The sequence below is a fragment of the Artemia franciscana genome, chromosome 1 (genome assembly GCF_032884065.1).
Source record: "Artemia franciscana chromosome 1, ASM3288406v1, whole genome shotgun sequence".
NCBI lineage: Eukaryota > Metazoa > Arthropoda > Branchiopoda > Anostraca > Artemiidae > Artemia > Artemia franciscana.
In genome coordinates this window covers 26,356,139-26,378,518 of record NC_088863.1, presented here as the reverse complement: position 1 = coordinate 26,378,518, position 22,380 = coordinate 26,356,139, and the positions used below count along the sequence as shown (strand labels likewise).

General features: G+C 36.5%; 1 protein-coding gene across 2 annotated transcripts in view; it reads left to right on the top strand.

The window, feature by feature from the left end:
* Window positions 1-22,380, top strand: part of LOC136027581 (exosome complex component 10 homolog) — a 291,574-nt gene that overhangs the window by 69,751 nt on the left and 199,443 nt on the right. For both annotated transcript variants that reach the window (XM_065704964.1, XM_065704974.1), the window contains exon 7: window positions 21,477-21,620. In XM_065704964.1, the coding sequence (XP_065561036.1) occupies window positions 21,477-21,620 (144 nt within the window). The remainder of the gene's footprint in view (window positions 1-21,476; window positions 21,621-22,380) is intronic.

Sequence of the window (22,380 nt, the reverse complement as noted above, 5' to 3'; positions counted from 1 at the left end):
TTTTTATTCTGTTGTATATCTTGGTCGGGGCGCTAGAACAGTTATTTCTGACTTTTGCATTGAAGTCTCACACAGACTTTTGTTTCATTAGTTGGCACATACACAGCGATGATTGTCAACTTTACTTGCGCAGTAGCAAAGTGAGCACGGAGGATTCTTTCAGCTACATGTTCCCAATCCACTAGGTACTTTTTTACTCGACTACTTATTGCTATTTCAACACCGACTTCTTTCTTAGCCTAATCCTCAATATAGAAAATAGTGATTACGGCACTTGGTATTAACCAAGTGACATATAGCGATCACAAATTATGTCGGTCTGTCGGTCTGTCCCGGTTTTGCTACTTTAGGCTCGTCCAGGTAAGCTAGGACGATGAAATTTTGGAGGCGTATCAGGGACCGGACCAGATTAAATTAGAAATAGTCGTTTTCCCGATTTGACCATCTTGGGGAGGAGTGGGGGGCCGGTTAATTCGAAAAAAATAGGAAAAATGAAGTATTTTTAACTTACGAACGGGTCATGGGGTCTTAATGAAATTTGATGTTTGGAAGGATATCGTGTCTCAGAGCTCTTATTTAAAATCTCGACCTGATCCGATGACATTGGCGGGAGTTGGGGGGGGACCTAAAATCTTGGAAAACGCTTAGAGTGGAGAGACCGGGATATAAACTTGGCGGGAAAAATAAGCAGAAGTCCTAGATACGTTATTGACATAACCGGAACGGATCTGTTCTGTTTGGGGGAGTTGGGGGGGGGGGGTCAATTCTGAAAAATTCGAAAAAATGAGGTATTTTTTAACTTACGAAGGAGTGATCGGATCTTAATGAAATTTGAAGTTTGGTAGGATATCGTGTCTCAGAGCTGTCATTTTAAATCCCGACTGGATCCGATGACATTTGGGGGAATTGAGGGAGGGGCCTAAAATCGTGGAAAACGCTTAGAGTGGAGGGATCGGGATGAAACTTGGTGGGAAAAGTAAGCACAAGTCCTAGCTACATGATTGACATAACCGGAACGGATCCGCTCTCTTTGGGGGAGTTAGGGGGGGTTAATTCTGAAAAATTATAAAAATGAGGTATTTTTAACTTACGAAGGAGTGATCAGATCTTAATGAAATTTGATATTTGGAAGGATATAATGTCTCAGAGCTCTTATTTTTAATCCTGACCGGATCCGGTGAAGGGGAAGTTTGGGGGGGGGGGGTGGAACCTAAAATCTTGGAAAATGCTTATAGTGGAGGGATCGGGATGAAACTTGGTGGGAAAAATAAGCACAACTTCTAGCTACGGGATTGACATAAACGAAAAGGATCTGCTTTTGGGGGAGTTTGGGGGGGGGTTCATTAAAAAAATCAGAAAAAATGAGGTATTTTTAACTTGCGAAAGAGTGATCGTATCTTAATGAAATTTCATATTTAGAAGGACCTCGAAACTCAGATCTCTTATTTGAAATCCCGACGGGATCCAGTGTCATTAGGGGGGGGGGCAGAAATCTTGGAAAACACTTAAAGCGGAGAGATCAGGATGAAACTTGGTGGAAAGAATAAGCACAAGTCCAAGATAGGTGACTGACATGACCAGACTGGATCCGCTCTCTTTGGTGGAGTTAGGGTATTTGTGACCCCAAAAATGAGGTATTTGTGACTTACGAACGGGTGATCAGATCTTAATGAAATTTTATATCTAGAAGATTCTTGTGCTTTATAACTCCCATTATAAATCCCAACCAGATCCGGTGACATTAAAGGAAGTTGGTGGTGGAAACCAGAATTCTTGGAAAACGTGAAAATCGAGGTTTCTTACGAATGGGTGATCGGATCTTAATGAAACTTGATATATAGAAGAATCTTATCTCTCAGATGCTCTAATTTCAATTCGAATCGGATCCGGGGACAAAGAGGGTCGGAGGGGGGGAAACAGAAATCTTGGAAACCGGAAATCTTGGAATACGCTTAGAGTGGAGAGATCGGGATGAAACTTGATGGGAAGAATAAGCACAAGTTATAGATACGAGATTGACATAATTGGTACGGATTCGTTCTCGTTGGGGGAGCTGGTGGTTGTTAATTTGGCAAAATTAGAAAAATTGACGTATTTTTACTTAAGAACGGGTGACCGGATCTTAATGAAATTTGACATTTAGAAGGAACTCATGTCTGAGAGCTCTTATTTCAAATCCCGACCTGATCTGTTGTTATGGGGGTAGTTTGAGGAGGAAACCAGAAATCTTGGAAAACGCTTCTAAATGTCGTAGATACGCGATTGACGTAACTGGACTGGATCCACTCTCTTTGGAGGAGTTAGGTGGTGGGGTTTAGCGCTTCGGCGAGTTTGGTGCTTCTGGACGTGCTAGGACGATGAAAATTGGTAGGCGTGTTAGAGTGCTGTACAAATTGACTTGATAAAGTCGTTTTCCCCGATTCGACCATCTGGGGGGGGGGGGGGGGGCTGAAAGGAGAGGAAAAATTGAGGTATTTTTAACTTACGAGTGGGTGATCGGATCTTAATGAATTTTGATATTTAGAAGGACCTCGTGACTCAGAGCTCTTATTTTAAATCCCGATCGGCATTAAGCCTCTGATTTTCCTTTTAAAACAATCTATTGATTCTTAGAATTTTGCTAGAGCTCATACCATATGAGCTCTTGGCTCTTGGCTCTTCCGATCTCGTCACAAGTGCCATATGAGCGCGTAGCTCTTGTTTGTCTATTTAAAGTGTCAACGTCAGTTAGCCTAGTCTCAGAAAGTGCAGCAATAACAACACGGAATTTTTCGAGTGTTCGCATTGTACTATTCACGTTTCCTGGCTTTGTGAACTTATCATGTTGCTCTGAAGGCATATTTTTGAGGTATTTTCGGTGATTATGTTTAAAAGGTCCTCTTAAAACTTTTACTGAAGGAAGGATTAAGAGTGTTGCGTTAGAAGGTGAATTGCATAGAATTTTCAGTAGTATTTCCTTTAGGTCCCTCCATTCCTCATCGTCATACATATCTGTATGAAGCAGTCTCTGGCTGGTATTTTTTTAGCGTCTCTACGTCCAGGTTTAATTCCCGTGTGTTGTGAAAATACTGTAAAATCCGATATTTATTTACGATTTTGTTTATGTATACGGCACGCAATAAACAATTGTAACCCACGTAGCATAAGGAAAAGAATTTGGTAAGGGTCGGGGGGACATGTTTTTGTAAGTCTTGGGGGAGGAGGTTAATTTTTTTCTCAATTTGTATCGATGAAAAAAAAGGTATTTCCAATGGAAATACCAAAATAATGAGATACTTTGGAATCTAAGGGGAATCTGATGGGAGCAAATTCTGCACCACCTTCTCGTCCTCCCCCCTTCCCCAAAAATTACTGCCATTGCACTGAACAGAATAAATAAATTATTAGCTATTAAGAAAAAGTTATATGTCTTTTTAGTAAAGCAATTTACTTGGATTTTGATTGATATTGAACAACAGTCAGAAATTTCATGCCCAAATCTTCACAGTGCCTATTTCAATAGCAATGGTGTTAAATCTATATTTAATTTGGGGAGGATATACTTTTATCCTAGGCGTTTGTCAGTTCTATCTATTGTCTGTATTAACTATCTATTGATATATAGTCTGTATTTAATTTTAGAACAGTATAATCTTCTTATAGGTATCGTTCATTTCTATCTATTGATGCGTAAAAGTGTTGTGTGCCCGTGACATTGACGAAATATTTGGGCTTAAGTGTCTTAAACTCATACGTCCGTAATCATGGAACATCTCTATTGGAAAACGTGGGAGAAAAAAAAGTATATACTTTCTGGTGGGGTCACCAAAGCGTCTTTGGTGTAACTTTAATTTTATATCTTTTCCTTTCTATCCCTGAGTACAGCTCCGGGATCCTGATTTCCAGCTGAGATAATTGAAATATCTGTTTAAGGTCATTAAAAGAGAGGAATTTTGGCAGAGACCTACAATAAACTGCCGAAGGCTAATAATTCTAGGTTTTGCTATCGATACCTCTCATAACTCAGGCGACTAACACAGAGAAATTGCTCAAAATGTGAAACCATTTCTCGAGCTCCACTTGTTCTTCTTTTGGAAACCATTAAAGATAATAGTGAGTCCTTGGCATTTCAAATTGATAAGGAAGTAAGTGATATATTTGGCTTTAAAAAAAGAGGTCTCTTAACCATTAATTTTGTTAATGACCCTTGTAATTGTGTCAACGTAAACTTGAAAATTTATGATAATTCAATGTCGCCGTTTTTTAATACAGTTATCAAACAGTTCGTGGTAACGAACTGTAGTAAGGAGCGATCCGGCTCAATAGTAACCAAAACTCTAAAAAATTGAATTTTGATATAAATAGCTACATCAAAAGAATCGCATTTTAATGCTGATTTTAAATATATAAGTTTCATCAAGTTTAGTCTTAGCCATCAAAAGTTACGAGCCTGAGAATATTTGCCTTATTTAGGAAAATAGGGGGAAACACCCCCTAAAAGTCGTAGGATCTTAACGAAAATGACACCATCAGATTCAGCGTATCAGAGAACCCTACTGTAGAAATTTCAAGCTCCTATCTACAAAAATGTGGAATTTTGCATTTTTTGCCAGAAGACAAATCACGGGTGCGTGTTTATTTGTTTGTTTTTTTGTTTTTTTTTTTTTTTTTTTTCCCCAGGGGTCATCGTATCGACCAAGTGGTCCTAGAATGTCGCAAGAGGGCTCATTCTAACGGAAATGAAAAGTTCTAGTGCCCTTTTTAAGTGACCAAAAAAATTGGAGGGCATCTAGGCCCCCTCCCACGCTCATTTTTTTCCCAAAGTCAACGGATCAAAATTTTGAGATAGCCATTTTGTTTGGCATAGTCGAAAATCTTAACAACTATGTTTTTGGGGATGACTTACTCCCCCACAGTCCCTGGGGGAGGGGTTGCAAGTTACAAACTTCAACCAGTGTTTACATATAATAATGGTTATTGGGAAGTGTACAGACGTTTTCAGGGGGATTTTTTTGGTTTTGGGGGTATGGTTGAGGGAGGGGGCTATGTGGGAGGATCTTTCCTTGGAGAAATATGCCATGGGGGAAAAAATTCAATGAAAAGGGCGCAGGATTTTCTAGCATTACTATAAAAAAAAAAAAAAACAATGAAAAAATAAACATGAAAACGTTTTTTCAAATGAAAGTAAGGAATAGCATTGAAATTTAAAACAAACAGAGATTATTACGCATATGTAGGGTTCTAAAAATACTTTAGAATAAAGAGCGAGGTATTTAGGAGGAGATAAATACCTCGCTGTTTATGCTAAAATATTTTTAGTGATTTCAACTATTTATTCTACGGCCTATTTGATTCAGGGGTCATTTTTAAGAATTGGAACAAAACTTACGATTTAGTGTAAAGAGCGAGGTATTAACGAGGGTACAAACCCCCTCGTACACATAATAAAAATATAAGAATATAAAAGTTTGTTACGTAAGTTAATTCTTAAGTTACGTATATTTTTTACTAATAAAAACGTTCGTTGAATATTAAAAGTTCTAGTAGCCTTTTTAAGTAACCGAAAAATTGGAGGGCAGCTAGGCCTCCTTCCCCACCCCTTATTTCTCAAATTCTTCTGATCAAAACTAAGAGAAAGCCATTTAGCCAAAAAAAAATTAATATACTAATTTCATTTCAATAATTTATGTGCGGAGAGCCAAAATCAAACATGCATTAATTCAAAAACGTTCAGAAATTAAATAAAAAAAACTAGTTTTTTTAACTGAAAGTAAGGAGCGACATTAAAACTTAAAACGAACAGAAATTACTCCGTATATGAAATGGGTTGTCCCCTCCGCAGTCCCACGCTCTTTACGCTAAAGTTTTTAGTTGTTTTAAAAAGTAGAATTGTGGCAAAGAGTCAAACTTTAGCGTAAAGAGCGTGGGACTGCGGAGGGGACAACCCATTTCATATACGGAGTAATTTCTGTTCGTTTTAAGTTTTAATGTCGCTCCTTACTTTCAGTTAAAAAAACTAGTTTTTTTTATTTAATACTTATCAAAGCCAATAGAAAGCTATTCGAGATAATGGTCCCTTGGTATGTGAAATTTTCACCGAAATAGGTAATCCATTGTACTACCGAAAAAATTTCCACTCTTGGATCCCCGCTAGAATTAAAAGAGCCAAATCAGTTTTATGGATTCTTTTGAGTACCCGTCTGACTGATCGTATTTCAAACAGTAAGCTGTACAAAAATGTGGTTTTACACTGCTTTATAGGGCTGTAAAAAGAGAAAGATTGAAATAGCTAGGACACGTTCCAGTGGCGTAATTTTGTCAAGATCTTGGGGGGGGGGCGCAAAGTGGTAGCCAATTTTTCCCAAATAAAATGAAAATGACAGTAAAAACTGAAAAACTAGCCATATAGTACCATAAAGGCAAAAATATACTAAAGAAAACTGACCCGTTTCTCTGGTTACTTGAATCAGGCATGCTTATCTTAATTTTAACAAGATTTTTGGCAGAAACGAAATATCAGCTAGGGGAAGATGAACTTAGGTCTGGGGGGTGGGGGCAAATATGGGGAGTGGAGGGGGCAGTTGTCCCTTTCACCATGCCCCGTAGCAAATTACGCCCCTGAAACGCTCTGTGGATGAAAGATCATAGACTACCAAACAATTTCCATTTTGACCAACCATCTCGGGCCATACGAAAAACAGCTCGTCCCCGAGTAGGGTAGTAGGGGTTGCAAGGAAGGATTTCAGAGAAACTGGGACTTCTCGGGAGGGTGTAAAGAGGTATCCTTGGAATGGATTGGGATAGCGGAGTAGTGATTGAAGTTTTGCTGGCTTCCGATGGCTTGGTGATGCATTGAGTTGTTATTAGTAATGGGTAGTTGCAAATGTTTGTTTCTTCAGTAGCAATTACAGCTGACGTTTGGAAAATATTAAGTGTAACATTTACAGGCTTCAAAAAGAATGTGTAATTTCAAAATTCCAGGATTTAGGTATCCTCTTCTCATAATTATGGCACTTGGTATTAACCAAGCGACATATACCGATCGCAAATTCTGTCGGTCGGTCTGTCTGTCTGTCTGTCCCGGTATTGCTAGTTTAGGCAGTTCCAGATAAGGTAGGACGATGAAATTTCGCAGGCGTACCAGGGACCAGACCAGATTAAACTAGAAATGGTTGTTTCCCCGATCCGACCATTTGGAGGGGGGGAGGAGACGGTTAATTTGGAAAAATTAGAAAAAATGAGGTATTTTTAACTTATGAACGGGTGATTTGATCTTAATGAAATTTGATATTTAGAAGGATATCGTGTCTCGAAGCTCTTATTTTAAATCCCGACCGAATCAGGTGACATTGGGGGTGGGGAGTTGGAGGGGGAATCCTAAAATCTTGGAAAATGCTTAGAGTGGAGTGATTGTGGAAAAACTAAGCGCAAGTCCTAGATACGTGATTGGCATAACCAGAACGGATCCGCTCTCTTTGGGGGAGTTGGGGGGGGGAGGGTTAATTCTGAAAAATTAGAAAAAATGCGGTGTTTTTAACTTACGAAGGAGTGATTGGATCTTAATGAAATTTTATATTTAGAAGGACATCGTAACTCAGATCTCTTATTTTAAACCCCGACCGGATCCAGTGTCATTGGGGAGAGTTGGGGGGGGGGGCAGAAACCTTGGAAAAGGCTTAGAGTGGAGGGATCGGGATGAAACGTGATGGTGAAAATAAGCACAAATTCTAAATACGTGATTGACATAACTGGAACGGATCTGCACTCATTGGGGGTGCTGGGGGGAGGGTTAATTCTGAAAAATAGAAAAAAAGAGATATTTTAACTTACGAAGGAGTGATCGAATCTTAATGAAATTTCATATTTAGAAGAGCCTCGTAACTCCGATCTCTTATTCTAATTCTCGACTGGATCCAGTGTCATTGGAGGGAGTGGAGGGGGGGACCGGAAATCTTGGAAAACGCTTAGAGTGGAGAGATCAGGTTGAAAGTTATCATATATAACTCACCAGAGATCAGGATCATATAAATATATATATATATATATATATATATATATATATATATATATATATATATATATATATATATATATATATATATATATATATATATATATATATATATATATATATATATATATATATATATATTAAGTATATACAACGGTGCCAAAAAAGACTCGATCTCCCGAGCTCCTAAAACAGTGTTTGCCAACCACCGTTTTTGGTATTTGAGACTTTAATTGGACAAAATAACAGTTTAGAAAAATGGTTACCCTTCTACATGTGATTGTAAAGAGGGAAGAGGGGCGGAGTTTCTTATCCTCATAAAAATTCAAAACTCCCCCATTCTCCTGGAAAAAAAAGTGTCTGAAACTCTCAGGAGCAGAAATGCGTGTGGTTATGTTTTTGTAAATGATTAGAAAAAAAAAATCAAAGGCTTGGCTGGATCTTTGTACCATCTGCAGTTTGTTCCGACCTTTTACTACCAAAATATTTGTATTTGGTGCTTTGGCGAATAAGTCCTGATCCTTCTAAGTATTTATTGTAGGAAATAATTTTGGCTGCTAAACTCGTAAAAAATCCTCGTTGCATAATTCTTGGGACCACTTTTTTTTTATTTGACAAACAAAAAATTGAATTTGACTTTGTTAAATTTAAGAAGAAAGAATGGATTTTTTGTTGATGGATGGCACATTATTTCGGATAGGGTGGCATTGATATCTGCATGTAACAGTCTGTGAGCAAAAGTTCCACAAATATATAAACATAAAAAACCTTTGGTGCTGTTGCTAAAATTATTATAATTTATATTATTCATAGAGACAGAAAAAGAATAGAAACCACACTTTTGCTAGTTAGGGCCTATTTACTCCGTTCTTTCATTTCAAAATCTACCCGCATACTTTTGTACAATCTGCACTCTATTCTTGTCTCTATGGTATTTATCTCCAGAAATAGTGTAGCCCGAAAATTATTCAGCGAAGTAGCAATCCATAATAAACAAGCATGGAAACGGCGTTTGCATTAAAACTACCTACCTGAAGGTCTATTTTGTTAATATACCTTATTGATCCCTTAACATTCCTGTTTTCTTTTCATTTGTTTTTAGTTAATTAAGTTAGCTTCATTAACTAATAGAATGTGGAGAGCGAAGGGTGAATTGGAATGAGGCTTTCAAACAGTTCCTGGTAACGAACTGTAGTAAGGAGCGACCCGGCTCAATAGTAACCAAAACTCTAAAAAATAGAATTTTGATACCAATAGCTACATCAAAAGAATCGCATTTTAATACTGATTTTAAATATATAAGTTTCATCAAGTTTAGTCTGATAAAATTTGCGTTATTTTAGAAAATAGGGGGAAACACCCCCTAAACGTCATAAAATCTTAACGGAAATCACACTATCAGATTCAACGTATCGGAGAACCCTACTGTAGAAGTTTCAAGCTCCTATCTACAAAAATGTGGAATTCTGTATTTTTTGCCAGAAGGCAGATCACGGATGCGTGTTTATTTGTTTTTGTTTTCTTTTTTTGTTTGTTGTTTTTTCCCAACAAACAATCGTATCGGGGTGATCGTATCGACCCAGTTGTCCTAGAATGTTGCGAGAGGGCTCATTCGAACGGAAATGAAAAGTTCTAGTGCCCTTTTTAAGTGACAAAAAAATTGGAGGGCACCTAGTCCCCCTCCCACGCTAATTATTTTCCCAAGGTCAACGGATCAAAATTCTGAGATAGACATTTTATTGAGCGTAGTCGAAAAACCTTATAACTATGTCTTTGGGGACGACTTAATCCCCCACAGTCCCTGTGGGAGGAGCTACATGTTACAAACTTTGACCAGTGCTTACATATAGCAATGGCTATTAGGAAGTGTACAGGCGTTTTCAGGAGGATTTTTTGGTTAGGGGAAGGGGTTGAGAAGAAGGGGATATGCTGGGAGAACTTTCCATCGAGGAATTTGTCATGGGGAAGAAAATTTCCATGAAGGGAGCGCAGGATTTACTTGTATTACTTAAAAAAAAACAATGAAAATATAAATATGAAAAAGTTTTTTTTTCAGCTGTAAGTATGGAGCAGCATTAAAACTTAAAACGAACAGAAGTTATTACCCATATGAAGGGCTCACCTCCTAATACCACGCTCTTTACGCTAAAGTATTTTTTAGTAATTTCAACTATTTATTCTACGGCTTTTATGATTCAGGGGCCATTCTTAATGAATTGGGACAAAATTTAAGCTTTAGTGTAAAGAGCGAGGTACTGACAAGGGGGCGAACCCCCTCATATATGTAATAAAAACATGAGAATACAAAAGTTCTTCACGGAAGCTAATTTATAAGTTATGTATATCTTTTACTAATAAAAAGATTCGTAAAAAATTAAAAGTTCTAGTTGCATTTTTAATTAACCGAAAATCGGAGGGCAACTAGGTTTCCCCTTCCGCTCTTTTTTTTCTCAAAATCATTCGATCAAAATTATGAGAAAGCCATTTAGCAAAAAAAAAAAAAAAATGCAAATTTCGTTTTAATTATTCCTCTGCGCAGAGCCAAAATCAAAACATGCATTGATTCAAAAACATTCCGGAATTGAATAAAAAAAAAACAAGTTTTTTAACTGAAAGTAAGGAGCGTCATTAAAACTTAAAACGAACAGAAATTACTTCGTATATGAAAGGGGCTGCTTCCTCATCAACGCCCCGCTCTTTACGCTAAATTTTTCTACTGTTTTAAAAAGAAGAGTTAAGAGAAAGAATGATACTTTAGCGTAAATATTGGGGCGTTGATGAGGAAGCAGCCCCTTTCATATACGAAGTAATTTCTGTTCGTTTTAAGTTTTAATGTCGCTCCTTACTTTCAGTTGAAAAAACTTCTTTTTTTTTATTTACCTTAATAAAACAGGTCTTCGATAGTATCATTGGAGTATCGAAATAAACAGGTTTTAAGGTATCAAAAAACCTTAATAAAACCCTTAAATATCTTTGGAGTATCGAAATGAACAGGTTTTAAGGTATCAAAGGGCCTTAAACCTGTTTATCCTGGAACTAATTTGCATTTCACTCTCTATCTTCTTTGCTTTTGTTGTGGAGCACATACATATCAAATATCCTTTGAATTCTATTCTTAATTTATTTGTTCTTGGAAAATTCAAGGAAGTTGACCCGAATAATAATGTCTTCATTGAGCTTTTTTTTTTCTTTTTAGAAATTTGAAATTATGAGGCTTTGAGTCGATCAAGTGCGATGTACCGTGAACTGCTTGTGGGTCGGTTTTTGTTACTTCTTTCACGGATGAACAGTGTATTAGTATCTATGGAGTAGTAATTGTCTAATTTATCAAGTTTATCGAGATTGTTCAGTGTTTATGGCACTTGGTATTTATCAAGTAACATATAGCGATTGCAATTTCTGTCTGTCTGTCTGTCGGTCTGTCTGTCGGTCCCGGATTTGCTAGTTTGGGCACTTCCCGATAAGCTAGGACGATGAAAGTTGGCAGGCGTATTAGGGACCTGGAATATTAAATTAGAAATAGGTTTCCTGATTTGACCATCTGGGGGGGGAGTGGAGGGACGGTTAATTCTGAAAAATTAGAAAAAAATAGGTATTTTTAACTTCCGAACGGATGATCATATCTTAATGAAATTTTATATTTAGAAGGATCTCGTGCTTCAGAGCTGTCATTTCTAATCCTGACCGGATCTGGTGACGTTGGGGATAGTTGGAAGGGGGAATTTGAAAGCTTGGAAAACGTTTAGAGTGGAGAGATCAGGATGATACTTGGTGGGCAGAATAAGCACAAGTCCTAGATGCGTAATTGATATAACCGGACCAGATTCACTCTCTTTGGGGCAGCTGGGGCGGGTGTAAATTCGGAAAAATTAGAAAAATTAGGCATTTTTAACTTACGAACAAGTGACTGGATCTTAATGAAATTTAATATTTATAAAGATCTCGTAACTCAGACCACTTATTTTAAATCCGGACCAGATCCGGTGTCATTGGGGGGAGTTGGGGGGACCGGAAATCTGGGAAAATGCTTAGTGTAGAGATATCGGGATGAAACTTGATGGGAAGAAGAAACACAAGTTCTATATACGTGATTGACATAAACGGACCAGATCCTCTTTCTTTGGGGGAGTTGGGGGGATTTCCAGTGCTTTGGTGAGTTCGGTGCTTTTGGACGTGCTAGGACGATGAAAATTGGTAGGCGTGTCAGGGACCTGCATAAATTGACTTGATAACAGTCGTTTGTCCGATTCGACCATCTGGAGGGCTGGAGGGAGAGGAAAAGTTGGAAAAAATGAAGTATTTTTAACTTACGAATGGGTGATCGGATCTTAATAAAATTTGATTTTTAGAACCATATCGTGTCTCAGAGCTCTAATTTTAAATCCCGACCGAAAACTGTGACATTGAGGGGGAGGGGGAGTTGAAAGGGGAAACCTGAAATCTTGGAGAATGCTTAGAGTGGAGATCGGCATGAAATTAGATGGAAAAAATAAGCACAAGGGCTAGGTACGAGATTGACATAACCAGAATGGATCCGATCTCTTTGGGTGTTTGCGGGGGGGGGGTGTTAGTTCGGAAAAATTCGAAAAAAATGAAGTTTTCTTAACTTACGAAGGAGTAATAGGATCTTAATTAAATTTGATATTTAGAAGGACCTCGTAACTCAGACCTCTTATTTTAAGTCCGGACCGGGTCTGGTGTCATTGGGGGAAGTTGGGGGGATGGAGTCGGAAATCTTGGAAAGTGCTTATAGTGGAGAGATCGGGATGAAACTTGGTGGGAAGATTAAGCACAAGTCCTAGATACGTAATTGACATAACCGGACATGATCTGTTCTCTTTGAGGGAGTTGGGGGGGTTTAATTCAGAAAAAATAGAACAACTGAGGCATTTTTAACTTACGAACGGGTGACTGGATCTTAATGAAATTTGATTTTTAGAAGGAACTCATGTCTGAGAGCTCTTATTTTAAATCACGATTGGGTTCGGTGACATGGGGGGGGGAGATGTTGGAGGGGAAAACCGGAAATCTTGGAAAACGCCTAGAGCGGAGAGACTGGGATGAAACTTAGCGAGAAGAATAGGCACTTATATACGTGATTGAGGTAACCGGACTGGATCCGCTCTCTTCGGGGGAGCTAGGGAGAGGTTCTTGTGCTCTGGCAAATTCGGTGCTTCTGGACGTGCTAGGACGGTGAAAATTGGTAGGCGTGTCTGGGACCTGTACAAATTGACTTGACAACAGTCGTTTTCCCTGAGTCGACCATCTAGGGGGCTGAAGGGCGAGGAAAAATTAGAAAAATGAAGTATTTTTAACTTGCGAATGGGTAATCGAGTATTAATGAATTTTGACATTTAGATGGACCTCGTGTCTCAGAGCTCTTATTTTAAATCCCGACCGGCATTAAGGGGGTGATTAAGTGAACTGATGGAACTCGAAAATCCCATGTTAAATTGAAAATTTATATTTAAAAAGTACTCAAGTATTCATTGGCGGAAGATGCCGCTTTTAATATCAGGCCATAGCTTCTTGAAGATGCTACAAAATGTTTGAAAGGATTTTGTTCTATTTCCTCTAATTGCTTAGAAATCTTAGAAAATGTCTAGATCTTTTTCACAAGTGTACTCTATGAAAGATATTGCTTTTGGAACAAAATCGGTACTATCATGAGCAGAAGACAATAACCTATAAGATGATTGGAACCATTTTTTGATGTATTTTCCGGTTTTCTAACAGTCCCCTAGAATATTTTCAGCTACCTGAAATTTTTACAAGTCGGTTGCCATAAAGAATCGTTTCAGATCGCCGATAATAACCCCTAGAGACGAAAATGACAAGCTGGTATAATCAGCTACTTGTTAATAGTGTGAAATTTTCATAAATTATTTCAATGCAATGAAGAAACCTAGAAATGAGAAATAGTCAGGAGCCTTCGGGAAAGTTGTGCACACAAAGCCGAAATCATGGGGAAAATTAAATCAAAGCGAGTTATGGAACTGCGAAACTGCGAGAAATTTGGGGATAGGCTAGTGGATAAAGAACCGAAAAGAGTCTAAGGCGGACTATTGCATGGAAGTTGGAATGAATGGACTGGTCAACCCCAAACGAGGCCACGACTACTTTTACCAAGTACAATGTCAGCTTGAATGTGCTCAGCTATATACTTGCTTTTTCATGATTTTTACCCAGAGAGACCTCTACATTGAAAAGATAGACCGCGATCCAGGCTTTTGGACCGAAAAGATTTTTCCCAAGCTGAAAGGATTCTTCATGGATGCTTTGATCCCAGAGTTCCACAGGGGGTTCCAATACAAGAACCGTACTTACAAGATTAATCGTCTAGTACCGGTAACAGGAAAATTCATTTTCCTTACATTCTATCCTTCTTTGTAGTTACATACTTAATTGTATTGTCATTTGAAATACAATACCTTTGTTTATATTGCTTGTCCTCCAACTTTATCAAACAGTTCGTAGTAACGAACTGTAGTAAAGAGCGACCCGGCTCAATAGTAACCGAAACTCTAAAAAAATGGGATTTTGGTACCAATAGCTACATCAAAAGAATCGCATTTTAATGCTGCTTTTAAATACATTAAATAAAAACAAGTTTTTTCAACTGAAAGTAAGGAGCGACATTAAAACTTAAAACGGACAGAAATTACTTCGTATATAAAAGGGGCTGCTTCTTCATCAACGCCCCACTCTTTACGCTAAAGTTTGACTCTTTCTCTCAACTCTTCTTTTTAAAACAGTAAAAAACTTTAGCGTAAAGAGCGGGGCGTTGATGAGGAAGCAGCCCCTTTTATATACGAAGTAATTTCTGTCCGTTTTAAGTTTTAATGTCGCTCCTTACTTTCAGTTGAAAAAACTTGTTTTTTATTTAATTTCTGAACGTTTTTGAATAAATGCATGTTTTGATTTTGGCTCTCCGCAGAGTAATAATTGAAACGGACTTTGATTTTTTTTTTTTATTATTATTCTTTTTTTTTGCTAAATGGCTTACTCATAATTTTGATCGAATGATTTTGAGAAAAAAGATTTTTTAATCTTTTTTCAAAATTTTTTAACCAAAAATTTTTTGGTTAATAAAACAGGCAACTAGAAATTTAATTTTTTACGAATCTTTTTATTAGTAAAAGATATACGTAACTTATAAACTAGCTTACGTGAAGAATTTTTTATTCTCATATTTTTATTACAGATATGAGAGGGTTCACCCCGTCGTCAGTACCTCTCTCTTTACACTAGATCTTAAATTTTGGCCCAATTCATTAAGAATGACCCCTGAATCACAAAAGCCGTAGAATAAATAGTTGACATTACTAAAAATTCTTTAGCGTAAAGAGCGAGGTATTAGGAGGAGGTGAGCTCCTCATATGGGTAATAATTTCTGTTCGTTTTAAGTTTTGATGCTGCTCCTTACTTCCAGCTGAAAAAAAAACTTTTTCATATATATTTTTTCATTGTTTTTTTTTTTAATAATGTTAGTAAATCCAGCACTCCCTTCATGGAAATTTTCTTCCCCCATGACCAAGTCCTCGATGGAAAGTTCCCCCAGTATATCTCCCTCTTTTCGACCCCTCCCCCCGACCAAAAAATCCTCCTGAAAACACCAGTACACTTCCCAATAACCATTACTATATGTAAGCACTGGTCAAAGTTTTTAACTTTTAACCCCTCCCACGGGAACTATGGAGGAGTAAGTCGTCCCCAAAGACATGGTTATAAGGTTTTTCGACTACGTTGAATAAAATGGCTATCTCAGAATTTTGATCCGTTGACTTTGGGAAAATAATGAGGGGAGGGGGCTAAGCTGGGAGCGCCAGCTAAAAGCTATAGAATCTTAACGAAAATTACACCATCAGATTCAGCGTGTCAGAGAACCCTACTGTAGAAGTTTCAAGCTCCTATCTGCAAAAATGTGGAATTTTGTATTTTTTGTCAGAAGGCAGATCACAGATGCGTGTTTATTTGTTGTTGTTTTTTCAGGGGTGATCGTATCAACCCAGTGGCCCTAGAATGCTGCAAAAGGGCTCATTCTAATGGAAATGAAAAGTTCTAGTGCCTTTTTTAAGTGACCAAAAACTCGGAGGGTACCTAGGCCCCCGTCCCACGCTAATTATTTTTCCAAAGTAACCGGATCAAAATTCTGAGATAGCCATTTTATTCAGCGTAGTCGGAAATCCTTATAACTATTTCTTTGGGGACGACTTACTCCCCCACAGTCCCCATGGGAGGGGCTACAAGTTACAAACACTGACCAGTGCTTACATACAGTAATGATTATTGGGAAGTGTACAGACGTTTTTGGGGGCGTTTTCATTTGGTTGGGGGCAGGGTTGACAAGAGAGGGAAATGCTGGGGAAACTTTTCATGGAGGAAGAAAATTTCCATGAAGGGAGCGCAGGTTTTCCTAGCATTATTAAAAAAAAAACAATGAAAAAATAAATATGACAAAGTTTTTTTCAACTGAAAGTAAGGAGCAGCATTAAAACTTAAAAGGAACAGAAATTATTACGCATATGAGGGGATCACCTCCTCCTAACACCTCGCTCTCTACGCTAAAGTATTTTTAGAATTTCAACTATTTATTCTACGGCTTTTGTAATTCAGGGGTCATTCTTAAGAAATCGGGACAAAATTTAAGCTCTAGTGTGAAGAGGGAGGTACTGACGAGGGGGTGAACCCCCCTCATATATGTAATAAAAATGTGAGAATACAGAAGTTCCCTACGTAAGCTAATTTGTAAGTTACGTATGTCTTTAACTAATAAAATTTATTTTTACTAATAATTTTACTTATAAAAAAATTCGTAAAAAATTAAAAGTTCTAGTTGCCTTTTTAGGTAACCAAATAATCGGAGGGCAACTATACCTCCTTCCCCGCTCCTTTTTATTTCTCAAAATCGTTCGATCAAAACTATGAGAAACCCATTTAGCCAAAAAAATAAATATCCAAATTTCGTTTTAATTATTCATCTGTGGAGAGCATAAATCAAAACATGCATTGATTAAAAAACGTTAAGAAATTAAATTAAATAAAAACAAGTGTTTTTAACTGAAAGTAAGGAGTGACATTAAAACATGAAACGAACAGAAATTACTTCATATATGAAAGCGGCTGTTTCCTCATCAAGGCCCCGGTCTTCACGCTAAAGTCTGACTCTTCCTCTTAACTCTATTTTTTAAAACAGTAAAAAACTTCAGCGTAAAGAGCGGGGTGTTCATGAGGAAGCAGTCCCTTTCATATACGAAGTAATTTCTGTTTGTTTTAAGTTTTAATGTCACTCCTTACTTTCAGTTTTATTTTATTTTTAATTTGTAAGAAAAGTTTGGTTTTGTAAGAATCTTCGAAGAAAGCTTTCAACTAAGTTCACTGTTTAGTTTCGAATTAATCAAATGAGGTATTTTAAATAGCCTATCCCTAGGAAATAAAGTGGAAAAAACAATAAATTTTAAAATGCATTCTATGCATGCCGTCACAGTTGCATATGCATGGGCATTTTGTACTTGAGAATGATAGTGCTCTTCTGCTCATTTTCTCTTCTCCCTTGGTCGGTAGCCAAGCTTTGCAAGACGCAGCCAAATATATTATTATTTCTCGGCTGAAGCATCTCACCAAAGGAAGCTGTCAATCAAAACCTTTCACAAGACTTGATAATTAGTCCTATTTGAAGTTTTGACAATCGACGGTTTCAAGAGAATTAAAAGACAGAAGGCTAACCTAACTTCAATTTTGAAGCTCGATGTTTTCAAGTTCACTTAATCACGGCCTTAAGGTACTGATTTTCCATTTAAATCAATCTAATGATTCTTAGAATTTTGCTAGAGCTCATGCCATATGACCTTTTGGTTCTCCCACCTCGTCAGAAGTGCAATATAAGCTGTTGGCTTTTGTTATTCGCTATCTTTCTGTAAAAAAACAACAACAACAAAAAACATAAAACAGATAGAATAAAATATATTATTAACAATTTTTTTATCATAAAATAAATAAAATAAATAAATAAAATAAATAAAATATAAATAAAAATAAATAAAATCTTGATTTGATGAGATTTTCATGAATTAATATCATTATCTAGTAAATATTCAGTTTATTTTCGTTAGTTCATTGCAGTCATTTTGATTATTATAGTTATTTAACTTTTGATTTTTTGTCAATATTTTGGAAAATAAAAGAAATGCTCAAAATACATATAGTTTTGAATAAAACTCGAATGACGTAATTGGCTTGAGAACTTTTATGGTTAGGGCAGGGGGAAGGAGATAGTAGCTAAACTCCTGTATCCTGTAATTTTTAATCCTTTTAACCTTAATTTGAATGCTCAATTTAATTTCTATTCGTTTTTAGATTTATTTATTCATCTGCATCAGTATCTGTTATATTTTCATTTGTTTAAATTTCTATTTGTTTTTGGTTTAATTTAATTTTTGGTTATTATTTTCGCTGGTTTTAATTTTTATAGGACCTTATTTCTGCTTGTCTTAAGTTTTATGGCTCTTTACTGTGCCTTAAAAACTTCTATCGGAAATTCTTTGAAATTAATATATGAAACAATCACTTCTCTCTCATTTTTTTTTTTTTTTTTCAGCAATCTTGTTTATTTTGGGAATTTTCTTATTTCTTTTGTTGTTTTTGTTGTTGATGTTTGACAAATAAAACCACTCTGCTGAAAATACAATTTTTTTTTGCAATTTTACTGTTCAAATTCACTCTTCAAAATTAAAATGACACTCAATCCCTTTAGAAATTTTGAGAGAAAGGGTCGAGACGGGTGGTATCACCCTTATTTGTAAAGTTTGATTAGCATTGGAAAATCGGTTTCTTGTTGTTTTATTGCTGATGTTATGACAAAAGAAAACACGCTGCTCAAAATACGAAATGTTTTCAGGAAAATACAGTGTTCTTTACCTAGAACATCGTGCTGTTCTGGTGTTTAGAAGGCTTAAAGGGCTGTAGTCCTATTCCTGCTTCTGGCAGTTTCTGTTCGTTATAAGTTTGATTAATCGTATTAATTTCTGTTCTTTATAATTTTGAATTGTTGTACCACTTTATTTCTGCTCATCTCTGGTTTTAATGCAGCTCTCTACTTTTCTTTGAATAGCATCCTTTGTAAAAGTTTTTTCTTTGCATTAAATTCAGTAGATTTTTAATGCACATATTTTTTTATTGGTTAATTATAGCAACTTTTGCACAGTTTTATTCTTCAGTTTTTCTGCTCACGAATCAAAGTTTCAGCTAGCTTTTAGATTTTGGATTAAATTAGAATATTCAGTTAAAATTTCAAATAAAAAAAAAAAAAATGAATTTTCGCAAAAAATTCCAAGAATAGTTTTACTATGGAATTTTGATGGATGTGGTGGGGGAATTTTTCTGAAATGGATTAAAAATCTGCATAATTTATGACCATATATATGGCTGAAACCATCAGGAACTCCATCCTACTACAACCTTGAATAATGACGAATATTTATCTACCATTTTAAACACTAAGCCGTTGTAGTATCTCAAGATATTGCAGCTATGCTATTTTGATAACTTGGATACAACAGGGCTTTTCGATTTACCTCCGCCCCCTGCCCTAAATCAAAAGTTGAGTCCTACTTCCCCCCCCCCAGGTCTCCGTGAGAATTTAAACTCGATCCCTCGAGTTGAGAACAATATTACCCCGTGCCATGGGGGGAGGGGTCATTTCATCACTGGAGGCATATCTGTTTAACCTTTCGACTATTTTGAACAAAATGACTATTTCAAAATTTGATCGAATGCTTTGTTTCTGGGGAGGGGGTAGCGAAAAGGGTGCAGCAGGGGGACCGGTTCTCCTCCAATTATATTCGAATTTCGCTCAACTGGGGATTTTTGCATAGCAAACGATCCGTATGAGCTCTTCCGAAATGTAACTGACCAGGAACAAAAATGTTTTGACTCAAACCCCCCTTCCGCTCCAAAAAAAAAAAAAAATGGTGTTCTTGTCCCAGAGAACGATCTGTCAAAGTTTCAAGCCGATCAGATGCCCAGGTTCAAACGTGCTTCGTTTTCCTTTTTTAGTTCTATATGTAAGCGATGGGCAACTAATATAATATTAGGGCTGTTGTCCCAAATGCTGTAGGGGCCATGCAATGCCCGGAAGCATATTTGTTGGACCTTTTGACTATTTTGTACAGATTGTCTGTCTCAAAGTTACGATCAGACATGTTTTCGGGGCTAAGGAGGGAGGGTAGTCAAAAAGAGCATGGGAGGGGGAGTGATTGCCTTCCAATCCTTGTTGATTTTAAAAAGGACACTATTACTTTCAATTTCTAGCTGAATGACTTTTTCCAAAGTTTTTGCGACCACTTCTTTCATACAAAATTTTAGGTAAAAATACTATGAAAAGAGAAATCACCAATGCAACAGCACAAATTGGAGCCACATTGTTCTTTAAATTTTATCTTGTCAAGGCTATTGTGCTACCTCTGATTCGTCTGCATAGCACTATAAAGATTAAAAAGAATGGTTATAACACCAAAAGCTGTTTTACCAACATTCAAAAAATATTTACTTTAATGATTTTCGTCTCATTTTTATTTACTATAAGTATTTCTTTTCGATATTTAGCAACAAGCCAATGACTAATTGATACTTAATATCGTAACTTTTTATACCTTATGTCGTATCTGAAATAATTGTGTGCTTTTTTGTCTTAACATTGTTCAATATTGGCTAATAAACTGAATTATTATTTTTGATTATTTTGCAACAGTTGCGAAGGCTCTTAAAATTTTAGGACCCTCTGCCTTCTGCAACATTAGTTATGATTTTGACAGTAGAAGGTGTTGAGAGTTCCTGAGAATTTGACTATGCCGAACTAGTTTAACTTTTGTCAAATAATGAATAATTAAAAGTATAAGCTACAAATTTCATTTATAAGAATGCCAAAAAAAAAACAGCAGAAGAAGATGATGAAAATGACGCAATTGACAAACAAGTGAAGACTCGCCATTAGTTTACAAAGACAGAAGATCTAATTTTCCCAACAGAAAATTATACATGAAGGTAACAGATACCACTATGGATAAATAGATGAATTCTCAAACGAACAGAAAATAAAAATATAAAAATAATGTTAGGGCTACGGCAACCTAAATTTCCTAAGGGCCAGAGTGTTTTGTACTCCATGTTTTTTTTTTTTTTTTTTTTTTTTTTTTTTTTTTTTTTTTTTTTTTTTTTTTTTTTTTTTTTTTTTTTTTTTTTTTTTTTATCCTGGGGTAATCAACACTCGCCATTAGTTTACAAAGACAGAGGATCTAATTTTCCATTCAAGAGAAAAGAAAAGCAGTAGCTACTTCGACCTTCTTCCACATAATGAAGGCTCGGAGTATTTAATTGCAGGAAAGTAAAAAACCCTACAAGCACCGTTTGATTGCTTGGTCCAGTGAGTTTCTAGTGTTATTTTTGCCGGAATTGGTAGTACTTCAGTAAATAGCTTTTTTGTTTACAGCACCACAATTATCGATCGTATCTCGGCCTCACTTGTCTAATTCAAATTTCGACGAGGGACAGAGACTACATTGTTGACACGCTGGTACTTTGGGAAAAACTCCAAGCCTTGAATGTTGTTTTTACCGACCCAAAAATCCTCAAGGTATGTTTATCGTGACCATATTATTCGGAATAACTTCCTTCTCATTTTTTTTCCTTTTTTTTCAGGAAATAGCATTGTACCGTCATTCTACTCAATAATATTAATTCGTTGCTACTGCATGCACAGTTCGTATAATGGAGAAATTATAATATTCGTATAATAGTTCGTATAATATTCTCTTTTTTTTATTTCAGGAAATAGCATTGTACCGTCATTCTAATCATTAATATTAATTCGTTGCTGCTGCATGCACATTCGTATAATGGAGAAACCGATTTCTTTTTTGGGGGAGGGGGTTTTGTGGGAGAGTTGCACCCAGAAGCCGTAACAATTGAAAATTTTCTTGGTATTAGATTCAGATAGAGCTATTCGACAATAAGTTTATACAATTAAACCAAATACATCATCATATATACCCCGAAAGGCTCTATGGTTGTAAGGCTCTATTTGCATGACTGGGCTAATTTTGGTATAAAGTGTATAATATACTTGGAAGTATTAGAGATGTAGGAAGAAAAACAATTCTACCGTTTCTGATATCCCCATCTTCACGTGAAGTAAATATGTATAAAGTAGATATGCAAATGAGGAACGCTTTTCTCTCTCCCAACGCGTTTTTGAAAAGTGTGGTATTTTTCTTTTCCTTTGGGGCAAACCCCTCCCCCTCCTCCTCACTCTTCCCTGGGAAAATGGTTACTAAAAATACATGTTTTTGGGTCTGTTTTACTACGGAAAGAAAATTCACATGATACAACTTCTC